This window comes from Lagopus leucura, unplaced genomic scaffold, assembly GCF_019238085.1.
Source record: "Lagopus leucura isolate 7727_CA_CO unplaced genomic scaffold, USGS_WTPT01 Super-Scaffold_73, whole genome shotgun sequence".
Classification (NCBI taxonomy): Eukaryota; Metazoa; Chordata; class Aves; order Galliformes; family Phasianidae; genus Lagopus; species Lagopus leucura.
Genome location: NW_024962252.1, coordinates 65277695 through 65303392, shown reverse-complemented (window position 1 = coordinate 65303392; position 25698 = coordinate 65277695). Strand labels below are relative to the sequence as shown.

General features: G+C 42.5%; 1 protein-coding gene across 2 annotated transcripts in view; it reads right to left on the bottom strand.

Moving 5' to 3' along the window:
* The window catches only part of LOC122189234 (putative thiamine transporter SLC35F3), a 50517-nt gene extending 24987 nt beyond the window's left edge, over nucleotides 1-25530 (bottom strand). For both annotated transcript variants that reach the window (XM_042888203.1, XM_042888214.1), the window contains exons 1-2: nucleotides 25410-25530; nucleotides 8490-8814 (exon numbers count right to left, since the gene is read on the bottom strand). In XM_042888203.1, coding sequence (XP_042744137.1) covers nucleotides 8490-8814; nucleotides 25410-25485 — 401 coding nt within the window. In that variant the 5' untranslated portion in view covers nucleotides 25486-25530. The remainder of the gene's footprint in view (nucleotides 1-8489; nucleotides 8815-25409) is intronic.
* Between the last annotated feature and the right edge of the window lie 168 nt (nucleotides 25531-25698).

The window sequence follows — 25698 nt, the reverse complement described above, 5'->3', positions numbered from 1 at the left end:
GAAGCAAATTAAGGGGGAAAAAAAAGACTATTAAATAAAAAGAAAAAAAAGTAACATGCTTTTTAGAGGTAAGGCAAATACAAATGCCAGATGACACACAGAAAAGTTCTACTGTAGTAAATGGGCCCAGGCTCACGTCATCCAAGGACACTCAATGTCCTACAGGAAGGTTAATGCTGAAAGGACATTCACATAACATGATGCCCCTCAAGTTTAGCATTTGCATCTACTGAAAGGAACGGGAGATGTCATCCTTCATTTAGACTTCCAGAGGCCCATTCACCCTGTGGGAGTCTGAACTTTTTACAGGTGCAGTGGAAGGATTTCAAAGTTATGGAGGAAAAATAAACTGGCAAAATAAGCAGCTTAAGCAAAGAGATAAGTAACCATCCAGCTCTGAAGAGAAGGAATGTGATTTGGAAATTAAAAAACCACAAGCAGCTGAAACCAAATAAATCAGGGATATGGGGAGGAGAGGATGGATAATAAGGCCACAGTGGACTTGATTAGTATAGGCTTACTGAGTACAAGGGACCAACATGACATAGTGATGACTGTGAGACTATGAAGTAAACGAGTCTCTTTCCTTAAACTCACAGAGCAATAGCCCTGACTGACAAATAAACCAACACGAAGGCTGTTTCTTTTTCATAGCAGCACCAAAGAGAAGTGGTTTTCACTGACCACCACTTATACGGGAAACAGCAATGGATTTTGTTCACTTTCTCAATTTCCCAGCAGATTTTCTGTCAGGAAGCTACCATTTGGATAGGTATTTCAGCATTGGAAAACACAGAAATGGTTGTACATGGGTGTGCAAGAGCATAGACAAACCTGTTTACTCACCAGCCCATATTTTACCAATGTTTCCCTAAAAAACAAACAAAAACCAACACTATGGATTTCCATGGACTGTAATATTTAACTGCCTGACAGAGTTTTTCAAGATCTGACACCCTGTTCATAGACACTTATGCTATTGTTAACCTTCATCTTTGGCTGTTTCTCCACCTAGAGCTCTGACTAACAAACAAGAGTGGCCAGACCCCTCAGCCCCTGCCCTTACAGGATCTTGAGCCAGGTACTTGTGAATTTATACGAGGCTGCCTTTTAATACAAACACAAATAATTCTGGGAAATCTGGACACAGTCCATAACCACTAGGCAGCAGGACAAAAAGGATTTTTCCACTTCTCCAGTGCTGCCAGCCTCAAACACTTCTCACATTGTCTCATCCATCTTTATTGAGAGCTGTTAATTACAGCTACGTAGTCTGCTACCATACAGGCACTTCCCCTGTTTAAAACAGCTTTAGAGGTAGCAGCCTTCAAGATATTTTGACACAGATCTGGGCTGAAAAAAACCCCTAAACTTCCTCACCACTTCCTCCTGAGCTGCGTTGTTTCTATTGCTGTCATAAACAGTGTGATAGAACCTGTGTAGGATAGCCTTTGTTTAATGAGTTTGTACTCTGGGGAACAAGGTGCTTGATACAATGAGTGAGGCAAAGTGCTGGAGGTGGGCAGAGAGGAGGAGACCTCTGGGTTCCCTCCAGCTCTGCTGTTTTTAAGTTCCATAATCTCAGTCAGAGTATAGGGGTCAGCATAGGTAGGATCAGCATATTTACCCTTGAGTTCTCCTGAGACAAGGCCTAGAAACACAGAAGTCTGTAGCTTACCTTTCTAACCAGAAGGTTAGTTAAAGAAGCACTCTTTGCCTGCAGTTTAACTGCTGACCAGGGGTCATCCAGTGCTGCAGGACTCTTTCTTCCAAGCAAAAGCCATTATATAAACACACTGTTTCATAGCACATGCCCTGCCTTTCGGCAGTAAGAATTAATTCTGTTTCTAGTCTTTGCCTCAAGCACCATTACCTCACAGGAAGCATACAATAAAATTATTGTGAAGACACAGGAGATAAGACAAAATTAAGGAACAAGCCTAATTTACTGGACACCACTTAGTGGAATCATCCTTGGAACGATTTCACAAGCCAGGATTACGATTAAAGAACATGTACTTCTCCCGATCAGGCAGCACCAGTTTTCATTCTTGCTTAGCATTCCACAGAAGTCTAAACAGGACAGTTGACCACCAACAAGTGATCTTCAAAAGATGACAAATCTTCTGATTAAGAGAAAGATTTTCACCAGGCATGAACGTTAGGCTCTTTTCAGAATATTGTGACCAGAAATACAAATGCAATTTCCAAGTGTATCTTCAGAAACTTAGAGACCAAATTACAAAGTATCACTGTAATGTAATAACGTGATGGAAAGTACAGCAATAGTAGCAGGGTAGCACTATCCTAGGCTGCAACAAATGAGAACAAGCCCAAAAACAACAGTCATAGATGCAGAAATGAAGGAAGAAAAACTACTTACCTTTAGAAGACCTCAGGTAGGCAGGGATCTTCAGAAAGATACCCTTGCCTCCACTGCCAGCCCTTAAATAAGGTCTGGAGAGGGGTGGATCCTGGCTCCAGCCCTTCTGGTCACTCAGGTACACCTGAGCTCCCCTGTCTTGCTCAATCACTAGTTCAGACCATGACTTAGCATTTCCACTACAATCAGATTCATAAAAAGTTCTTACCAAGACTAAGACACGAGCCCTCAAAAGCAGAGCTGACTACCTGAATAGAAAGTAGCCACAAAAGTTTGGGTTAGAAAGGGTGGTAAACACAATAGTGTCTCTTTATGAACCTAACAGCAACATTGTGAGAATAACTTCCAGAGAAGTTAGGGCACAGGTGCTGATTTTGGGGACGCTCTGCCAGCCACTTACATCATCAAATCGGTGTAGGTACTGAGTTCTCACACCATACACTTGAAGAGCAGAAAAACTACCACCCTGAACTTGGGTCCAGGAGAAGCTTCTTAAACTCTCCAATAGAAAACATTAAGAGCAGTGCCACTTCAAATCCAAGGAGGCAACTAACTCGGATGCTGGAGGGCTCTCACCAGCAGCAAACAGACTTTTTCTCTGCCTATCTTGTTGTTTACCTCATGTCTCCTTTGCATCGCCTCATGTTTCCGTCTTCTCTTCAGGTGTTTGCTCTCCCTGTGCATTCTGGAGTAAATCTGGCATCCTAGCTGGCAATGCTGGCATATGCATTATGGCACTGAGGAGGCAGCTGTGGTAAATTTCCTAGATAATCTAGTCCCTGCTACTGTCTTGTGCATAGAAAAAATTCACATGAACAAGAAGATAGTATAGAAATATTCTGGAACTAGAGGACTATGTATTTCCTCCAGAATGGGCAGCTCACAGAGCATAGTTTTGACAGCTGGATGAGAAAGTTTTGTTTCAGAAGGTACAAAGAGCAAGAAACCATGGCCTGTCCAGGGAGGTAGTAGAGTTGCCGTCCCTGGCAGTGTTCAAGAGGTGTCTGGATGAGGAGCTACGAGATATGGGTTAGTGGCTTGTGGTAGCAATGGTAATGGGAGGACAATTGGACTAGATGATCTTGCAGGTCGTTTCCAACCTTGTGCTTCTGTGATTAACTACTAATCACCTAAGAAAACAAGCTTCCACCAGGAAACAGCTGAAACAATGATTTGAATGATAACCTGGCAATAAGACGACAGAGCTGCACTATGACAAGACAGCAGCTAGGAGCCACCTCCAGGGTGTGACACCTAATCCTACTGTCCACTGTGATACATGGAATTTTCAAAAGGAAAGGGACAGCAGCTGCTACAGTTTCCATCAGGAAGAGGTAAATCCTTAGCTTAGAGAAATGGAAGTTGATAACAGCAACACTCTGAGCTCTGTGGCTTATGCTTCAGCTGAGCTAAGCCCAAATCAATACCCGTGACTGAGCTTGACTCTGTACGCACAGCAAGTTGGACAGCCAGCGGATGCCCACCAACACTGCTCCTACCTCAGGCATCATGTTGCTCCAGCAGGAGTCACTACTTCTGCTACTTGGTTAGTAGTACAATTTGGCATTGTTTTCAGCCAAAAACCTTGGAAAAAGTGCAGATTTTTTTACTGCAGAGAAGCACTGAAAACAACGTAAGAAGTGATACAGTAGCCTGCTGATAACACGTGATCAACAATTCAGATACATGCAGCAGACACATAGGTGACTATGAGTATGATAAATATTCAACAATATATTTTTAATTAACTGTTTCAATCCCAAGCACACACTTAAGCTCTGACAGACTGCCACAAAGATCAAAACATAATACATTGCAGCTACTCCTGATTTGTATCTTACTCAGGCAAGAATTAGATGCTGCACCTTCTAACTTCAAGAGTTCTCTTTGGATGTTGATTTTTTTCCCCAAAAAGCTAAGGGGAACTTGAACAGTAAAATTATTTTATTTTGAGGAACAGAAAGTAAATAAGTATTATTTTAAGTCTCATGTAGTGAATTAGAGAAATAAAGTTTATAAACTGTAGTTTTTTGAAAGAAAACACGCTTCATTTGGTGACATTTGCTAAAAACACTTGTATTCACCATGCCTTGATGCTTTTTTAGTTTATTTACGACTCTGCTAATGTGGACTGCTTCAGTGGTGATGCTCCCACCTAAGTAGTAATATAAATCAGTAGGATGCCAAAAGTCAACCACACTAGAACATTTAAATGCTGTTGGGTGAGATGCGTGAATACAAAATGCTGAGAATGAATAGTAAAAATGTAGCCAACCACATCAAATCAGGCTCTGACCTTCTTAATTTGTAAAACTGCATCATGCCCAGGTGATACCAGCACCTGTAGGGCCAGGTTCTCTGTCTGCTGCAGAAGAGGAGGACAGTGATGAGTCAGGATTGAACTAAGAGACATGGAATTACTGGGAATGCTGGGCTACTGCCTCATCTCCTCCATGCTAGCAGAAATGCACGTGAAACACATTGAGAAACTGACCCATGTTCTCCTGGTTATCATGTGAAGCCACAGCACTGATCGCATCTGGCCACTGAAGAACCAAGTCTCAATTCTGAACACTTATGCAGCTTAATCAAAAGTGATTCTTGTGAAATTAATGTTGGTAAATTAGCATACAGAAGACCTGCTGTGCTAGCCCCTTTCCATTACTGCTTTCAGTATTTTCCTTTGGTTCCATTCCAAAGAATAACTATACTTCTATATCCTCTATTTTTTCCTTCCTTTCAAAAAACAATACTCAAATCCAGAAAGATCAGAGGCAGTAGTTTGGGGTAGCATAGAGACAAAACTATGATTCAGTGAGAAGGAACATATCAAGACATGCTCAAATGTGGCTGTGGATCAGTACAGGTATATGTGATGATTCTTTCATTCACCTCACACATCCCCTGCATTCGAGGTTGTTGAAGAGATTTAGTTTTAGCTTCTGGTGTTTTCTTTAGCCCCAGTGCTTTATGAAGTAACAATTAAGACCTCAATAATAAACAATTACATAAATAATCATACAGATCATTGCAGAAAGTGTGCCCTTTACTTCTCAAAAGTGTTCAGATGAAACTATCATCAAAATAAACAAGCATTCTGAAATACTCTCTTGCTAAAATGGGAACAGAGTCCTCAGCTATTCCCCTAGCTGGCACACAGACTGCATCTTTACAAAGGTATGTTTTCTTCTGCCTGGAGAGACGCAAAACTAAACAAGGTTTTATAGGGATTTTATTTTCATCTTCCATGCACAAAAGAAGCTTTAAGCTCTAAGTGCTTTTAATTTATGTTACCTCATAAATTAATAACGTAAGTATGATGGAGGGTGGCCCATCAGATTAAATGTGTCATTTTATAAAGCAGTTTGGAAGCAAGAAGTACAAAGTCAAGATGAAGTACTCTTAAATGATCCATTAGGTGCATAAATCATTACATATGTTATTTCTGGACTGGACAACAATTGAAATTAACAATAATTTGCTTGCACAAGAAGTGAAAGAGCAGCGATGACCCTGCAGTGCTCTCCTGAGGCCTGCTAGAATTTCCTGGGTCATCTCCCAAGGACAAAGTCCTGCCCAAAGAGTGCACAGCATCCCTGGCAGCAAGCATGGGACAAACCGTCCCGATTGATCTACATTTGGGCACAACTCTTGAATTCAATGGAGCTGCACAGGGAGCCTGCGTCAATTTGTACATGAATGCAGGTATTTTGGCTTGCCTTAATTCAACCTCAAAGGTAGGGAAGAGATTTTTTGTTCAGCTCCACTAGCATGGATACAATCTGGACAGTTGCAACACTGCTTCAGTGAAATCAGGAGCGTCTCTCTGTGCTGCAGACACAAGTGGTATGTCTACTGGTGCTTGCACAGGATAGTACTTACCATGTAACTACTTACTACTACTTATTGAGGTGACTTAGATGTCATGTTTCTACCTTCTCTAACTATCTGCTCTTCATTTATCTCATAGCAAATTCCTGCCAAAGGGTTTAGATATGTATATTATAAAATACACGAATGTGGAAGATAAAAGTAGCAAATGATTGAGGAAGTTTTTTGTTAGCACCCCATCAGAACTATTAACTGTCTAGAAGCCTATCCAGAGCCTCCCTAACAAGTCTGGCTGTGCCTGGAGCACAAGCTTTTCTGAAGGTGGTCATGCCTCACAGACCTATCAAGTCTCCAGATAGTTGCACACACAAATACAGGGACTAACTAGGAGGAGATTCTAAAGCCCAGAATCTGACTTACGTGCAAGTGAGATCTCAGCCAAAATGGAGTGAGGAGGTGAAAAGTACAGCAGTTCTTTGTACAGCACCACTGAAAGGTCTTAATTCAGATAACTAGCTACAAAAACACATGGTAGGTGACAGTTCTCCTGAAGCTCTGCCTCATCCAGAGAGCAGAAAGAACCAGAGGTCTACAGAGACTTGCTCAAAACCACAAAACAAACCTACAGTAAAGCTAAGAAACAAAGCCAAATCTCCAAATACCCATCTACCCTGACAGCAATAAAAACCCTGCAAATTCCCTCTAGTCAGTCTACTACTCAGACTCACAAATGCACATTCTTCACAAAGCCTGCTGCAGGCTGATTAGTAATGATGTCCCCCTGTATTCCAAACAGGCTGCAGGGCTTGCACCTGCTCTTCGACTCAGTCATCACTTAATTAAATGGAAGACGTAAAGCTACCAGCTGTATCAACTAACTGCAGCAAGGAGGAGTATAATACCAGGGATATGATGAACCACAGTCACCCTCCACTCCAGAATTCATCAGCATTTAGAATGTTGTTTGAGCGCAATTGGAAAGAAAAACACAGGCTAACCGAAGAAAATAAAATGTAGCTGTTTGGGACTAACATTCTTTATTGTTTTTAGATTCAGGTGTTGCTTTCTCTACTCTTCATTCTTCTTGCATCTCTGAAGCCTATATGTCTGCTACGGAGTAAATGACAAACACAAGCTGAAAAACAAAATGTGGCATCTTATGAAAATGTCTTTAGAACTGCTGGGTTCTGTTCTACAAACATCAGTGTTAAGTTCCTCTATCTGCAGCTGCCTCAATAATTTAGAACAGAAGGAAAATACAACTAAAGCTAAGAAGCACAATTTCAATATTAATAATGTTAACCCTAGTAATCTGAGGTATAAAAGAACTAAGTACCTTGAATTCTTACATGTTTGCTGTAGTGAGTTTCTTCCCCACTGCTGCTTCTGCAAGCTGAGAAACATGTACTTCTTACTGTTTATTTTCTAAGCTACTTCATTAAAAAGCTGTGAGTCCCACTGTGCAACAGAAGGGGAAAATGTTGTTCACATCCTTTCATGTATCAGGGAGGCTCTGACACAGGACGTCCTGATGGCTGATTCATCCCATCTGTCCCAGATGCCTTTTTTTAAGCCAAAAGAAGATGAAATGAAGGAGCGCTCACCGAGAGGCGGTCCTTTCAGCAGCAACCTCAGCCCCTCATGGAGGATGGGCACTCAGGGCTTTCCGTGAGTGCTTCAGGCTCTGTGGGTTTGGCATGCTGTGAAGATAAGGTGTGCTGAAGACAAAATGCTGTTCTTGGTTATGACTGTGCTTCCTCCCGGAAATAAACAAAACTGCTCCAGTTTAACTGGGATCAGAGTCTAGGCTTAGATGTCGGGGCATAATGCCAGGAAAATACTGCAATACCTTTTTGCTTGACTATTTGAGGCACTGCACGAATCTTGATTTTGGAAAAAGTTTTTTTAAGCTTACGCAAGAGATTGCTATGAAAGTCAGCTGCAAGGTAGAGGAAGAAGATAGTGATGAAAAAATGATAGCCACAGGAGTTTGAACAGAAAACTCTTGAGAAGTAATTACAGAAAACACGGACTTCCATTAACTGAATTCTAGCTATTTTAAATAAACCCAGACTTCTTAGTTTTGGAGTCAAACTGTATTAAGAATAATAACAACATCTAGCGCGTGACGGAATTAATTCAGAACACCCTTCAACAAACCTGAAGAGGCAAGCAAACGCAGGTTCGATCTAATGAATAAAAAGTCTGCTTAGGGGCAGAGCACCATGCAAGAGCCACAGGGAAAAAAAACAAAACAACACAAAAGCTCCCATACCTGTACCTCTGCTTCGGAGACTGCTTTTCAGCTGACTTAAAAACATGTCCAAGATAATACAAAGGAAAGAATAAAAAGTTCCAGTTTGTTGCAAACCACGTTAGAGTGAAGGGCGCATCAAATTTCTTAAAGGTCAGTTTTGCTAGCTGGGTTGAACCCGACCAGGATGAGCAGACACCCAAGACCACGGCCACACCCCAGAAAATCTTCTTGAGTTGCGTCACGGAGCATTTCCAGCAACAGCGGCTCACCCTTCCACCTCCTTCTGCCCCGGCTTGCATCTGTGCTTCAGCTGGGGCTGGGGACTCCCGGGAGCGCTCATCCCCTGGGGAGAAGAAAACACAAGGCTTACTAGGGAAGTCCAGGTAACGCTTCAGTTTTCACACCCTGGGCCCTTCTGAAGTCAGCAACTTACCAGCAAAACAAACAAACAGTAACAACAGAAAAAAAAAAAACACAAAACCAAACCCAAAGCAGACCTTGCCACAAAATGCCATTCTTTTTTAGATCATTGCAAGGCCTCTGGTTCAACTGAGGCATAGAATGTAAATAGTAATTATCACCTCTAGATTTAGGAGCTGCTGAGTAAATGGAGATTAAAATTGCATGTTGTTCTGATGTACGTAGAAAGATTTAACACATCACTTAAAACTGATGCTGTTGGGGTATGTAAATGAATAAAAAATATGGATTTGAGTGTAGGGAAACAGCAAAGGAGATTACAGCAATACTTGAAATTGTTACTGCCTTGGAAAATATGGAACTGGGCAGCTTATGCAATATAATGACTCTTCAGGAGGAGGAAGGGCACAATGTGTTTCATCTCACAGTTAAGCATGACCACCACCATGTACGTTCTGTGATTCATACTGAACTTGGATCATCAAGCATTTCAGTGGTCTCCTAAGGTTGTAGCCCAGGGGCACAAATCAGACCAGCCCACAGGCTGCCCTAAGAGCATCTCAGACTAGGCCGCCCTTGTTTTTTCAGTGCTAGCTCTGCACCAAACACAACACAGCATGTTAAATTCAACATATCCCTGTTTAACCGAGCTCAGGATTCTGCCCGAAAGCTCAGTTTCACACGCACCTCACTGCTGATCCCAGCACACAGCATAACATAGCAGAGGAGATTCTCAGGACACACCTCAGCACTCACCATCCCAATCACAGACACTGCACAAACCAGGCGACGCTTTTAAAGATGTCACCTGCTGTATTTCTGATCTCAAATCAACCACATGACAGCCATGAAACATAAGCCTCCCCTTGGCTTACGTTTCTCAAAACATGTCTCTTTTTCATACTGTGGCACTGGGTTTAATAATGTTTCCTCTTCTAAGAAAACCTTGTCCCTTCACTTATCTCCTTAAACATAAGTTGTTAGAACCTTCCTATCTTACTAACAGCAGGCACAGTATCTAGGTTGTGACTGAATGAGTAACACCAAGCTAGGTGTTTCAATTCTTCCTGAGATCTAAAGGTGCAGGCAGACCTCATCAGCAGACCATTGCCTTTAGGGAGTGTAAATTAATCTCATTAAAATGCTGCTGAAGCTGACAGTCACCTGCATGCACACACTCAGCAGGGATTTCTCTTAAAGGGTGATTTCAGTTCAGTTGGTCCATCCATTTTAAGAAGAAATAACAGAAATTCATGATGAAATTCAGTAGTCTACAACTTCAAAAGATCCAAAGGTCACTGGCTGTACTGAAAGGCAGAAAAAGAAATCTAAGTACAGCAAGGATACCAAGAGACTATATTGCCAAACATTTATATATTTTCAAAGTAGACTAAGAGAGATCTGCACACAGAAGTCCTTCCTTATACTGGTGGCCATCGGTGTTGGGAATGGACAATCTTTTAAAAAATCTTACTGCAGATTAAACTAAATTTGTATTTACCTGATCAAGCTGATTTATTACCAAAGAAAAGATTTATTCTAATGGATAAGCATATTTAATTATTGCTTTATCTACAAGAAATCTATGATTTAAGAAGTATCATTAGTTCACCTGGTATGGTTGTAACACAAAAAAACTGTGGCCTCTGATATCTTGAGATCTAAGAAAAACATACAGCAGCAACAGAATAAACATCTAGATTACTGTTGATGTTTGAGTGGTTTTAAAGTGATGGGATGTTCCTGATCTCTGCACTTACTTCAGCTTTCTACAGAAGACTGTGTGGGCAGCTTCTCATATAATGGGAGGTAAATCAGCAAGCCAATAAATTATCCAAAGTTAACATAGTATTGTGTTCAATATACAGCGGGAAGCTTACAAGCTACCTGCTAAACATCAGAAGAATTGAGAAATGAAATAAGGCTGAATGTGAAGCTCTAGCTCATTGAAAAGCATTTTAATGCACTTTCTTTACACCACTTATAATGAATGCCTCTTTCCCTATTACCTGCACGGATTGGTCAGGGTTCATTGTACAATCATTTCAACTGCACCAAATAGTGAAGGTGCCAGCACCTTCTTTACTGTCCACCACACAAACCCTACAATGATGACTGAATTTTTAATTTCCCCTCAAGCTTTTCTAATGGGCACTGTCACTGTAACACCAAGCTGTGAGACTTCACACATATTCATGAACACCCATGGGAATGTTTTCCAAGGAGGACAGCTGGGCACCACAAAAATGAAACCAGGAAGGCCACTGATGTCATCTATCAGGACTTCATAAAGGCCTTTGACAATCTCACATAATATTATTCTCTCCAAATTGTAAAGATATGGATTTGATGAGTGGACTGTTTGATAGATGACTGCAAGATCGTACTCAGAGAGTGATGGTCAATGGCCCAATGTCTGGATGGAGATTAGTGACAAATGGTGTCCCCCAGGGGTCGGTAGTGGGACTGATGCTCTTTAATATCTTCATCAATGATACTGAGTGCACCCTCAGCATATCTGTGGATGACCAAGCTGTGTGGTGTGGTTGATACGACCAAGGACAGGATGCCATCCAGAGAGACCTAGACAGGCTTTAGCAGTGGGCCCAGGTGAACCTCATAATGTTCAATAAATCCAAATAGAAGGTATTGTACCGGGGTTGTGGCAATCCCCACTATCAGTACAAGCTGGGGGATATAACGATGGAGCACAGCCCTGTTGAAAAGGACTTGGGGGCACTGGTGGAGGCAAGATGGACAAGAGCCAGCCTTGTGCCTTCAGAGCACAGAAAGCCAACCATATCCTGGGCTGCATCAAAAGAAGTGTGGCCAGCAGGGCTAGGGAGGTGATCCTGCCCCTCTACTCTGTGCTGGTGATACTTCACCTCGCATACTGTGTCCAGATAGGGAGACCTCAGAACAGGAGAGACCTGCTACAGCACGTCTAGAGAAAGGCCACAAAAATGATTCAAGGGATGAAAAATCTCCCCCGTGAGGACTGGCTGAGAGAGGGGCTGTTCAGCCTGGAGAAGGGAAAGCTTCAGGGAGATCTGAGAGTGACCTTTCAGTATCTAAAGCAGATTATAAGAAAGAAGGAAACAGACTTTTTAGCAGGGTCCAGTAGGACAAGGGGAAATGGTTTCAAACTATAAGAGGGTAGATTTAGACTGCATATAAGCAGCAGTATTCTACAAAAGGGTGGGGAGGTGCTGGAACAGATTACACAGAGATGTGGTGGATGCCCTGTCCTTGGAGATATTCAAGGCCAGGCTGGAGGAGGCTCAGAGCAACCTGATCTAGCTTTAGGTGTCCCTGTTCATTGCAGAGGAGTTGGACTAGATGATGTTTAATGGTCTCTTCCAACTGAAACAACTCTAGATTTCATAATTCTAAAGCAGGGTGCAATTTACTGCGCTGAGGACTTGCCGGCTGGCTGACACACATGACATCCAAAGTTGTAGCTCTCTTGCCCAGTCCCTGTGTTCCTGCAGAAAAAGTTTCCCTCACAAAAGTCACAGGTGCACAGATGGGGTGACCGAACCCTCAACATGGATGAGAAGCTTCTCATCCTATTTGTAAAACTGCACAAGGGCCAGCTGGCACTAGACTCTATGGTAATTTAAAAATGGTAAAATGGCTTTTTCAGAATGGATGAGGCAGGACTTTGAAGAATTTTATTTCTGGACATGTTCCTCCAGACTTCCTGTGTTCCTTCCTTTGCCCTTTGCAGCACACTGCTCCGCATGCTACTGTATCCCCAAAAAGAGTAAATTGAGATGCTAAGATGGATCAAAAATGCCTATCATGCTTTTACTAAATTTAGTTTTTCATTCTCCCTTTTGTTCATTCATTTTCCTGTTTCATAAATCTCAACTGGAACCATTCCTCGCTCCTTCCCTTTCAGCCTAGCAACTGAAGGAAATCACCTCCAGTGCTGCTGTCAATGTCATTTCCCACTGGGATACATAACCCCAGAAAACAGCCATTCTCCATTTCCTCCATTAAGGGTGAGACTTCTTTCAGATAAGTCCATAAACCTGTGGTAGGGCCATCTACACCTGAGCTAGTGAACCCCTGCTTCTGGCTAAGTTTAGGGAGAAATCAGGCACTGGAATGCACAGCTTATCCTACACATGCCTTTGATGAAGTGGCCTTTATCACTGCATACAGTTGCTTGCTTGCGTTATGTTAAGAGAAAAGCCACCCAGTGGTGGTATCATCTTTAAGCAGCCTGTCCAGCTCACTTCAAGAATCTTACACCTCTCTTAATGACTTAAGGCTCCTGTGCACAGCTTGCCAGTTAAACATTTACCATAGGGCCATAATGTACCACGCTGCCTTTGTTAAACATGTGATACTGACAGAAACCATGGGTGGCATTCAACTTACCAGTCTGAGACATCTGCTGTGCAGATTCATGTATCTGAGACAGTCATTTACACATTCTGCATAGTTAGTAGACACAAAAAAAGACATTTCCATAGCACGATTTATCTCATCTTAAAGGAAATGATAAAACAAGCCAGATGAATCACCTTCTCCAAGTGCTTGTTTCTCTCCACTAGCCCTAAACAGGCAGAGGTGGTAAGCTCAGAATTGACTAGTGTAGGTGACTGAGTGAAGTTCCACCTCCCCACCACGGCTGTCAGGCATCAAGAGTAAAGCCACACAGATATCGTGGCAGGCTCTGAGCTGGGCATATATATATATATATATATATATATATACAGTTGTCAGCAGTGAACTGCTTTAGCTGTTCCAACTCATCAGCAAATGACTGAAAGAAGTACTACAAAAGCACAGTGTGCCTTTGCCAGCCCTTCAGAGACACTAAGAACAGACTAAGGTCCTGTCTATTAGGGACTGAAACATGCACCTAATGATTATGTACAGCTCCACCAGCTTCCCCAGGCTATGAATGTGCTTGAATGTAAGCATAATGTAAGCATATTATTAAATAGCTCTTTTAGTCAGGCTTCTGAAAAATCTTTGAAAGAAGGAAGAATCCTCACAGGTCTCTGACAAATAAAATTAAGCCATCCTCAAGGCATTTGTTTTTTGCTAGTCTCTTAAATGTTTTGTAGCTGTTTGGGCATTGCACAAAACAAGACTGTAAAGCTTGCAAAAGTATTGCATGCTCATAATAAATAAGGGAGAAGGAGCTGAGACACAATCCTGTAACACAGCGACTGATCCTCAGAGTGGTTAGGAGCTCTAGAAGCATGTAATGTGCAGGGGGATCAGAGCTGGATGCTACAAAGGTATATCTGCACAACCTTGGCTGCTATGTGGCCTCGTCTTCATCCAGTAACAAGGAGAGATCAGTGGGAAATAGCTCAAAAATTACCATTTACCAACATACCTAAAAAATCATACAATGACTTCTGGTGGTTATGTTCTGGACAGAGATTACTATCTGTCTCAGTGGCAGACTCTCAAACTCCTTCAAGTATTTTTATCCCATTTCCACCTACCACAGTAGCTATGCATTATTCAGCTGTCCAGGATTTTTGAACTAAGCTGCTAAAAACAGCTGAGGCATCATCCTATAAAGAGAAGAATAAGTGCCAAATCCACAAAATAATGTCTCTAATTGCCACTATCTGTCTAAATCTGAAATGTTGACAGTGTTGCCAAAGCATTTTCTACACAGTTGGTGAGGTTAAAGAGTGAGGTCTCAGGGCATGGATGTCCAACCTTTTGGCTTGCCTGGGCTGCACTGAATGAAGAGGAAATTTTCTTGGGCTGCATATGTGTAGGTCACTCTGAAGTAATGCCTCCTATTTACTTTCATGGAAACTACAACATTGCAGTGAACACAGTAACTCTGTTTGATAGAGCAAACTCTTAGCTGCAAAACACTATTTTTCAACACAATCACCACCATTAGCTATGTTTTTTCATTGGCGATGAATGAGAGCCTGCATGTCATGCTTGCAACAACGCGCACCAGTAGAAGTGACCCACAGTTTTTGTCACCGCTGCTGAAACACACCACCCACTACTCAACTGTGCTCACATCCACTGTTCAGTCTCTATCAACACTCAGCAAGCATCAGTGAATGTCAAGGCATGCAACATTTTCTGCATGAAGGAATTCAATTCCACACCTTTGCTTCGTACCCACTTCCATGTCAGACACGTTCTGTCACACTGCCCTTCCACTGCCATCTGTCACACAGCAACAACATGTAATGGAATGTTGGCAGGAAGGTTCAACTTCTACTGCCATACCACCAACGTCTGCCTCTGACACCATGGGCCAACATGATAAAACAAGTGGTGTTATTTTTGTAGCATCTCTTGGAAAATATATAGCTAATGTGTATAAGTAACAGAACTTATTTTATGTCAGGGATCTCCCAAAATGTGCATCAGAGATTTTTGATGAAATTTTACTATTCCTGTGCTTCATCCTTCAAAATAAAATAGTTGCTTGCAATTGTATGCACTGCAAGAGACCAACATGAATGTGACTGTGAAGTGAGTGACATTTCTCTCTGCTAAGAGAGACCTTACAAAAGTCTGATAAAGAGACATGATCAAATTTTTTCTTTGAATTGAATATATGACTGCAACTCAATGCATTCAATTTGAAAATTTGCAGGTAATTTATTTATGCCAGTGAAAGGTCTAGAGGTCAAGATGTACGAGGAGTGGCTGAGGTCCCATGGTGTGCTCATCGCAGAGCAGAGGAGCTGAGGGGAGGCCTGACGGCGGCTGCAGCTCCTCACTGGGAGCAGAGGGGCAGCGCTGAGCTGTGCTCTGTGTGACAGCGGCAGGGCCCGAGCGTTAGGGCAGGGGCTGTGGGGTTGGGGACAGGTGCTGCACCACAGGGCAGAGGGCATGGAACGGGCTGCACGGGGCTGTGGGCACGGCCCCGAGTGCTGGAGTTCGGACAGTGCTTTCAGAAGTACGGTTTGAATTTTGGGTGGTGCTGTGTGGAGCTGGGAGTTGGGTTCAGTGATCTTCATGGGTTTCTCCCAGCTCAGGATATTCTATGGTTATGTTTGAAGTAATCACTGGAACAAGCCTAAAATACCACTTTCTCCTTCTCTGGGCAAATGACTTCCCTGCTTAATGCTTTCCCAAGAAACAAGGGCATATTCTAGTTCAAGCAGACCAGCTTTGCTGATACCTGGCTCCCCTGGCCTTGGCAGGGGTGCACAGCAGGGCACTTTTTGGAGCAGATGGGCTCCATCTTCCTCTTAGCAGGGGAGCTGCCACAGCTGCGAAGGTGCTTAATGCACTGAGCCATGGAAGAGGAGCACACACTTCCCTGCCACTTTTTGAAAGACAAAGTTCAGCCATTTAGCTGCCAACTCAACTGTGAAACAGAGCAGTAAGTATTAGAATGAGCAGTAGTGGGGAACGAACATCCTAGCATAACATAAAGCCATGCTCAGCCACGCTCATTAGGCATCTGCTCAGTGGTACCCACCGGACAGGCTAGATCACTCAACCTAGAGCCTTCCTGGTGTCTGTGGGTGGGAGTTGATGACCATACTGATGAAGGAGATGGAGTTTATCTTTCTAGGTTTTTAAAAGGCTTCTGACAAAAATTCCAAACAACAAACCCCCGAAAATCCTGTAAATCCCATACAACTCCAAAGGGTTGTACAGAAAATAAGCAGCAGCCAGGGAAAGTGCTGGAATGGATGAAAGGCTCAGTTCAAGGTAGGAAACCAGGAAGGAGTGAAAAAAGCAATAGAGGGAAGTGACTGAAGCTCTGCAGATGTCAGCTGTGGGACCTGCACTCTTCAACGTAATTACAGGTAGCAAGGGGGCAAGTGATGAGCTAACAGTTTCCTAATGAAATGAAATTATCCAGGACTGTAGGATAATTGATGAAATGACTGAATAATAAAATGGGGGATGCAGAAGCAAGCGTACAAATACAGAGGTGCAGGTGGGAGTACAAGAACCATGTGCTACATACACAGCAGATGGGCTCTGGCCCATCTACCACAAGGAATCCTGAGTTCTTCCCAGCCTGTTCCACAGAAAAGGCACCTTACTTCAGGAAGTAAGTTCAGAAGCGGACAAAAACAGCAAGTTAACTGCTAACAATTATTAGGAACAAAGCAGAAAACAGGGCAAAAAGTTGTTTCATACATCCAGGGAAATTTCAGCTGTCAGTGCACCCACAGAGCTAGAGATGCATCTCAGGCTAGAAATACACCTTCCTAATCAATTCCACCAAGTTGGAAACAGCACCAGATGGACCTCTGGTCAGGCCCCATATGGTGGCTGTGTGCTTGTTGAGGAAATTGCTCTTGGCTTCCTAAGGGGAAGCTGTGAGTTCCTGTGGGTGGCTGGCAGATAAGGCTATAAGGCTTAGTGCGTAGGTTTCTCTATGCACTTTATCCCAACCTCCTTATTGTGGTAGATCCTGAAGGTCTAAGAGATTGGGGTTTTGTTTTTGTTTTTTTTTAATGAATTCCAATTAATGCAGTATAATGGAAAAAATACAAAGCCTCAGAAATCTTTGTAAATGCAGTCTTTAAATGAGAATATTTGGTCAAAATGGCATTGCACTTGAGGATTTTTAGATAATATTTAAGAAACTGTATGTAGAAGTTTAATGTAGTATCTAAATACTTTTACAATAATAGATAAAAATAATATTACTTAGTTTGATCATAGAATAGTATAACTATAGTTTGAATAGATCATACAGCAGAAAATAAAAAAAATCACAGTAGAGGTTATTTTAAAGAGAAAAAACAGGGTACTAAACTATTAGGTCAAAAGGTTTGAATTTGCTTGATGTCACAGCATAAATTCCAAGATGGATGTAAGTACCTGTAAATGGTGAACTTTACAAGAGCATCAGTTCAAAGCAAGACAATTACAAACTGAGTTCAGACTCTCTTTTGCTATTGGAATTTATTATATAAATTAATTGATTAAACAAAAAGACGTTAGGATAATGTATGTGGAATATTTAAATTTATCTAATCATCTCACCTTAATTTCAACAGGGCAAGAAATTGGTCTGTTGCTTGCAGGCAGTCAAGCCTCTTGACTGTGGAATTACATTTCCCTTATTTCTGGATCACCCATATAACTTACCTTGTGCCAAATAGGCACAAGTTTATTCTAAAAGGTCCTACTAGATCTTTAAATACTACTCACATTTATAGTATTTTCTATCACTAATTGTAAGCATATATTAATTCTTGGTTTATTCTGTGTCAAATATTATACCTGAGCTTAACAAGAGTTGTAATCAAATAGCATATCTGCATGTGTTGAAAATACACTGAATTTTCCTGCTTAGTATATATGTTCTTTTCTTCCTCTGTCAAATACTCAGGCAAGACACTGCAAAATCTATATTCCAATTCCTACTAGTGATACATAGAGAGCTGATAAATTATCAACTTTATACTGCAGCAATTTGGACTGTAATCCATTTAATTTATCCTCAGAGGCAACTGCTTAGAAATTCTATTAAAATTGTGGCATTCAAATGAGCCTCATTAAAACATGATATTCCATTTTGAATGTTACAGGGAGGGGAGTTCCCTTAAATATCACCCTTTTTATTATTAAGCAGAGTGCATAACTGGGGTCCAGAGTGAAAATGGACAATAGTGGCTGCTTATTATAGTACACGGTAGTACTGGAATGTAGCACCTGTGAACAGACATAAAGAATAATCCTGATTATGACATACATATTCATGATACTATTGAAAAATATATTTTATCGTTATTCTGCATTTCCTTCCTGAATCAAAACCAAAGTTGGGAGTTTTGCTATTTATTTTGAAATCAACATCTTTGTGGAAGCAGAACTTCCATTAGAACAAAAGTAAGTCATGACCAAAATGGGATTCTGTGCAAACATGAACTGGAGGGTATGCAAATTTCATCCTAACCAAAGGTTTAAGTGATGGTTTAAGTGCCTGTTCTGGTGAGAAAGCAAGACTGTACTCTCCACAGGAAATTGCTCTATTAACAAGTCAGCAGTTTGAGTGCCACATCTTTCCTGAACAATGGTTTTAGTCCAAGGAAATCCAACTACTTAAATTGATATGAATACTACATATATACAGTTATTATATTAAAAGGTAAGTGAATTCATACTGACTGGCATGAATTCAGGCTATGATGGCTGCAGTTCATAAAAAAATTGGATAGTGTTATGTCTCCCTTACATAGCTTTCCAAAATTCTGAGCTGCATGGTGTTCAGGTACACAGTTTTATAGACAAGACTTTGTCATAGTCCAATGGTCCCTTACATACTGAATTCCAAGTCCAGTTAATTGTTCTCTTAGAAGATAAAGGGTTAATCTGCTCTTGAATGTAAAACATGATGCTTCTTTAGTCCCAACTTAAGAACTTGGAGCATCTCTTCTTCGTCAACTAATAATTGGATATGAGAGTAGACTTGACATGGATCTGAGTGTGCTCACAACGGTTAAGGAAACATACATATATCCATGGAATTCTGCACATAATTTGCTGCTCACTGATCTACCAGAAGAAATAAGAGGATGCCTCCTCACTTCTCACCAGCAAGCTCAGCCAAGATGGGTCTTCTTTGATAATAAAGCAAGACTTGGCTGGACTCATGTTGGCACGAAGAAATTTAGTGCAACTCTGAGTAAAAACAATACTACACGCAAGTATCCCAGTTTCCATTTTCTTCCTGATAGATACCTCTTCCTCTTTTCCATAAGAGAAGCTTTTGCAACCTTCTATTGTTTTAACCAGCTACAGAAGACATACTTTTTAGACATAAATGCAATGCTACCCTTGCTGAAAGATGAACCAGGGAATCTGAGGTGACTGTAGAGGAGCCATATCCTGATATATTTCCTCACTTCAGTACTCTCCATGACTGAATTACAAGGCTTGAAGGACTCACAGGTTTTTCATCTGAGGAGTTTGTTATTTGGCCAGAAAAAGTGATACTGAGCAAAAACTATTACTGTTACTTGAAGAAGAGTCAACATACAACTTTTGTATAATCAAACAGCGCTAGATTCCATGAAGAAATTTATGTCTCAGGAAGGATTCTCAAAATTTCAAGACTAGGTTCCTCTGCATTATGACAAATTAGAGCAGATTTAAGTTCCTGGAACAAGGCTGTTAACAACAGAGGTGGTGCCTGGCTTCTCCAGTACACAGTGCCAACAAAATTGGTGGGCATCTCTGCCTGAAAGCAAGCTACTTCTGCACTGCTAAGAACACCTTGTTTCCTTTTGCCTTTGATCTAATGCTGCAATGACTGCCAGCAAAACTCAGTGATGATTACAAAGTAAATCTACTCTCTTATTGGCCAAATTTCTCCCTCTGCAGGACGCTGTCCAGGTCTGCAGTGGCATTTCACAGTTTATAATTAACAAAGATTAACTGGGCTTTAGATTAAAGGTTGATGGTACTCCAGCCAAGTTGAGAGAACCACTTTAGTAGGTAAGTGAATGTGCTATGCTCAGTATAATGGGCTAAGACAGCTACAATATAAATGATACTGCATTTGTGCCCTGCAACTGGGAAATGGCTGGGAAACATCTGTCAAGTGATCATAGAAGTTTATGTTGAACTTCTAGTCTTTTCTGAACTCCAGCTCTCATATTGAAGTGTTTCTGTGCTACATACCCTTCTGTCTGCAGTTATCTCCTATTATGAAAAGAGGGGCAATATTTTCTTCTACAAGAATTGTCAAAATAGGACACAAAGCATGATGCACACTGGTAACAATTACATAGTTATTTTTAACTAGTTCTTTTTCCACCTTCTTATGGAAGAAATCTATAATTAAACAGATGGATTAGTAATCTGCTTATTTTTTGTGATCAAATGCCTAGATGGTTTCAAGATGACTTGTGTGAAAATGCATGTGAAATGCAATGGTCTGTGAAAATCTGAGATTATCCAATGGTTGCTATTCTTACGTTCTGTCCCTGTAAATGAAAATATTGTTAGTCCATACTGTATACATATTGGTTCATTTCAGCCACTAAAGTAAGGCAGCTTGGATAAATCTTTAATAATGTACTTTCTGCTTCATGATGTATTAAGGCTTCTGCTCTAGCATTCGTTCAGTAACATCAGCATTTTACATTCTTTTTTATTTTTGTATCATTTGGGGAGGAGACATACAATGCAGAAGTAATGAGTCACCTCCAAACCTATAGCTCATGATTTTGCACAGGCAAGATGGTATAGAAAACGACGAGTGGGACATGATCAAAGATGAGCTGGCAGGAATCCCCAGTGAGTAAGCCTAGCACAGCTCAGAGAAGCTCATTTTGAGACTGTTTAAAGACTAAGAAAGCACTGCGCCATGTGGGAAGGGTGCCAGGTGTTATGAAACAAGAAACTCCTCACTCCTTTGGAACAAGATCTTGGATATCTGCTCAGATACACTGTTGTATTAACTGAACGTATTGTGGTATATAGGAAAAATGGGCAAAAGTTCACATGGGGTGAAACTAGAGTGCAATTACTGCCTATACACACTTACCACATAGTACATGGATGTGAAAGAGAGTATCCCTTTTCCATCAGAGGAGTAAGTTACATTGACTTTACTTTGGGCTTTACTTAGAGCACATGCTGACAGGTACAGTGGGGAAGCAGATATGCTAGAAATTACAACCCCATTAATTTCCATACCTATATGCAAAGCCTCCCTCCGTTGTCACCATTAATTTCACCCCATACGCTTTATCTCAACTCCAGCCAGGAGGGAGTGAAAGCTGCTCCTACAACTGTGGAGCAAGCACATGGTGGCTTTGATGGTCTCTGCCCTTACCACAGATGTTCACATCAAAGAATCACCTATTTTTTGTCTTCAGTGCAGGAAGATAGGCTGAACAAAAGCAGACATCATACAAATTAATTACTCCATGGAGGAGCCAGCATGCATTCCTTTCAAAGGCCAGGTTGGTGGGGAAGCATAGGCAAACTTGCAGCCATGGCTGAACCACTGAATCATCAGCTTGCTTTTCCTTTCCCACTTCTATCTTCTAGAGCTACATGAGCACTGTACGCTTCTACAAAGTTTATTTCTCATATAAAAAAAAAAAAGAGATCACTGGGCACAATTCTTGCTCAACAAATGCTTACTTGCAGGTGAAATTTTAATGGGGTCCACCTTAGTGTTCAAAGTAGGAACAAGCGCTGTCTGATTGCCAAAACCTATAGATGACACCAACAGAACACTGCTAATAGCAGCACAGTATTTATGCAGAGATATATTTATGCAGCATTTTAGTTTCCTTTCTCAAAAAAAGGAAGTTTAATTAGGAACACGCAGAAAATCATTAACTTCAGTAAAAGAAGTCCTCTGGCACTTTGAGCACATAGGAGTGCCCTCCTGAAACCACAGCACAAATCTGGGGCTGGGGTCAATCTTTTCCTGCCTTTTCTGCAACAAGATAGATGTGCTGCTCATTTTTACATAAGTTGCTTCATTCTGCAGTTGCTTGGCTGCCCCATCTGCAAAATGAGGATAATTAGAATCACGTAGCTGAAGAAAGCATGCTGCCACTCTTGGAGGTTTTTGCTGTGGTTGGGATCTTCAGCTTGCACTTGCTAAAGAAACTGAAAAGATTTATTACCAAAGTGATTACAGTGTTGATACATTTGTGATGAATTCCCTGCAGGCAGGAAATATATTAGAGGCCAAATTTATTTCCCATTTGTACTTGTAACAAATTTCCTGTAACTCCACTGATGCAAACAGTTACTCCAAATGAGCGTGTGGCAGAATCTGTCTCCATAGCAACTAAGTTTAGACACACGTGTGTAATAACAGAGAGGTATCATTTGCATTACAAGCATCTTCAAGTATTGCCAGTTCCTTTTCCTGACAGTGCAGAGGAAATGTGCTACTTGGGGAGGCTGCCATACCTTTCTGTTGGAGCCAGAGAATAAGGAGCTGTTCATGGGGACTAAGTAAGAGGAGGATGGCTTTTCTCAAGTGAGGAGATTGATTGTCCTGGACCTTTTCATGATGGCATCACCTCTCTGGGGAACCCCAAGATGCAGAGCAGGGATGGAAATTTTTGTCTTCCCATGGAAGGGAAGACAATCCTCCAGGTACTTGGGACTTTTATGTACAAAGACTATGAAAGCAGCCAGTTGGATAGTGATACAAATGATCAGCAGCAAGACAGACAAGCATAAAACAGGCACTGAGCCTACACTTCTCAAAATATAAAATGTGTGCAATGGTGCCAGGCACAGAAAACACACGGTATGGTTACTGCCTGCCTGAGTGATGCGTGAAGATACAGTTGTCTTTAAAAGTGCTAGTACAGCAGGCTCAGTGCATACTGATGATTCAATCTCTGAAATAATTTGAAATGGCAGTCACGTTCCTGAAGGCGCACAAAGTCCTTATCTTCCTTTTCAAGTAAAGAAGCTACTGCACCACGAGGAGAATATAGGGGGAATGCCTGAAGGCCTTATAGCAATGCATATCAATGAAAGGCTCCTCTTTGCTAACTGTCCTCCAGATAAACATATTCCCCGTGGTTCTGCCAAAGGTCTTTGGTGGTAGTTGATAGGGAAGAAAATAAGCTAACTATGAGGCAGAAGTTGTCTTGCAGCATCTGCTACACCTTTGCAAAGGATGTCAGCTACAAAAGAAATCTGGCAACTCAAACCTTTGTCTGACGTACAGACTAAGCAAAGAAAGCTGTCCATCGTACGCCCACTGTCTCACTCTAGTCTATGACTACATCCTGGCTTTTTTATATGGCTCTAAGCACCAGGTGGCAAAATTAGTCAGTATTAATCTGAAATGAAATGTTGTCAATCGATTTAGAAAGAGAACCTCTCAAACAGTTCCAGTCAGTTTCATTAAAAGGAAATAAACAGCAAAGGAAACCCTTACCTGCTTCTATACAACCTCTGGTCTCTATGATAAACTATCGAAACAATCTAGATTTTGCCTTGAGCAATTACAGAAAGAAGAATCTAAACTAAGGAAGGAAAAGCCCAACTAGGTCAACAAAGTCCCTGGTGGGTGGTGATATGGTATCAGAGAGCTGGTGCGCACAGCAGGCATGGACATGCTTGAAAAGATTCAATTCTGCAGCACTGGGAAAGGTTGCTCTGCTTCTGTGTCTATGTAAGGTAGGTAGTAAACTGTATTTGAACTGGTGGAAAACAGTATGACCCACATTTCAAAGCTAGAATCTAGCGGGTTATTATTATTTATGATTCATAAAGCTTGTGCAGTGCACCAAAAGAAAGGAAGCCATGCTTTCAGCTCAGAGGACCCTCCAATACAAATCTTGGGAGCAAAACTGCTGGGCACCAGAGCTAACTGCAAGGGCTTTTAAAAATTATAATTACAGCGTGATGAAAATCAAGACTTCTCCTTTCAGTCAGAAAATTTAGATCCACTCCCCTACCTTCATACCAGGAGGCTTTTACACTGGGAGAAGGCAACAGCTGCATTCTCCATGAACCAAAATCACAGCCCTCAAGTTCTCCTGATTTTTCACTTTTCTTGCAGATTTTAGTTCCTTCCCCCCATCACCTTGGGCATTTTTGCATTTTCTTACTTTCTTCTCCACAGACAAATTGCTACAAATTTTCTTTTTCTTTTCCCTTTAGTTTTTCAAGATCACATTTTTTTTTTCCTTCTTCATGATCTTTCCATGGAATCTCATATTCACATTTTACCCCATACTGTTCTTTCATTTTCTGTTTGGATTTCTTCTTCTTCTATGCCACCTCTTGCTTGTCCCCATCTGCTTCTCCTCTTTCCATTCCTTTCAGCCAACCATTTTCCTTTTCTCTCACTGATCTCATTCTCCCAGCCAGCTCTCACATCTCCCCATGGATCCCCCAGACCTGTTTGCTCTCCCTTCAGGAACAAAGTCCTGCATCCAACCCTCAGGTGAACTCCTTATCTACACCTCCGAGTTCCTCCACTTTCCCTGGTCTATCTTACCCCTCTGCCGTCGCTCACATCCCTTGCCTTGTTCTGGACGTAGCCTACAGCTTTCTACAGCAAACCACAGTTCCTCAAGCCAGGCCTCCCGCTCGTTATGCCCAGAGCTTCGGGGCACTCCGGGCAGCCTTCCCGAGATCTCCTGGCCCCTTTAAAGGTCCCGGAAGCCACCGGAGGTCCCACGGTTCCCGAGAGGCTGACAAGCCCACCCTGCTGCTGGGCTCGCAATGGCCATCCTGGCCATAGAGCCCCAGCTGCCCCCCAGTGCGTGCCTGCGGGGCCACCAGGGGCGAACACAGATGCCTGGAAGAGGTTCTCGAAGGGGGTACAGCCCGAGGCTGCATCCCCGTCCCTCCCGTGGAGTCAGCGCTCTCCAGAACCACTGCTCCCTCCTTCTTTCCCTCCCGTCGGTTCCCACCGGCAGGTGCTGCTCTGAGGCTCGGGACCCGCTCCCGGCGCCCGGGGCTCCGACGGCACGCGGGGGAGGAAAGAGCCGGGGCCGCGTTCGAGCAGATCGGGCATCGCCCGTCAGCCCGTCCGTCCCCCCCGCGGCGCGAACCCCGCGCCCCGACCCCGTCCGGCGGCGTTACCTTCCACTTTGGTGAGGGTGAGCACGGGGCTGTTGCAGGCGCTGAGGGGGGCCACCCTGGCCGAGTGTTTCTTCATGGCGAGCCCGTCGCCGGCGGCAGCTCCCCGCCGCCCCGCGCCTACATCCTGGCGCCGCCGGAGCCCTCCTGGGCGGCGCTCCCGGCACGGCCCCGCGGCTGCCCGCCGGCTCCCGGCCCGCCGCCCTCTGCCGCAGCACCGGGCGGCGGCGGCAGCGGGGGCTGGGGCTCGCCCGCCCGCCCGCCGCCGCTCGGGGCTGCTGCAAACCACACG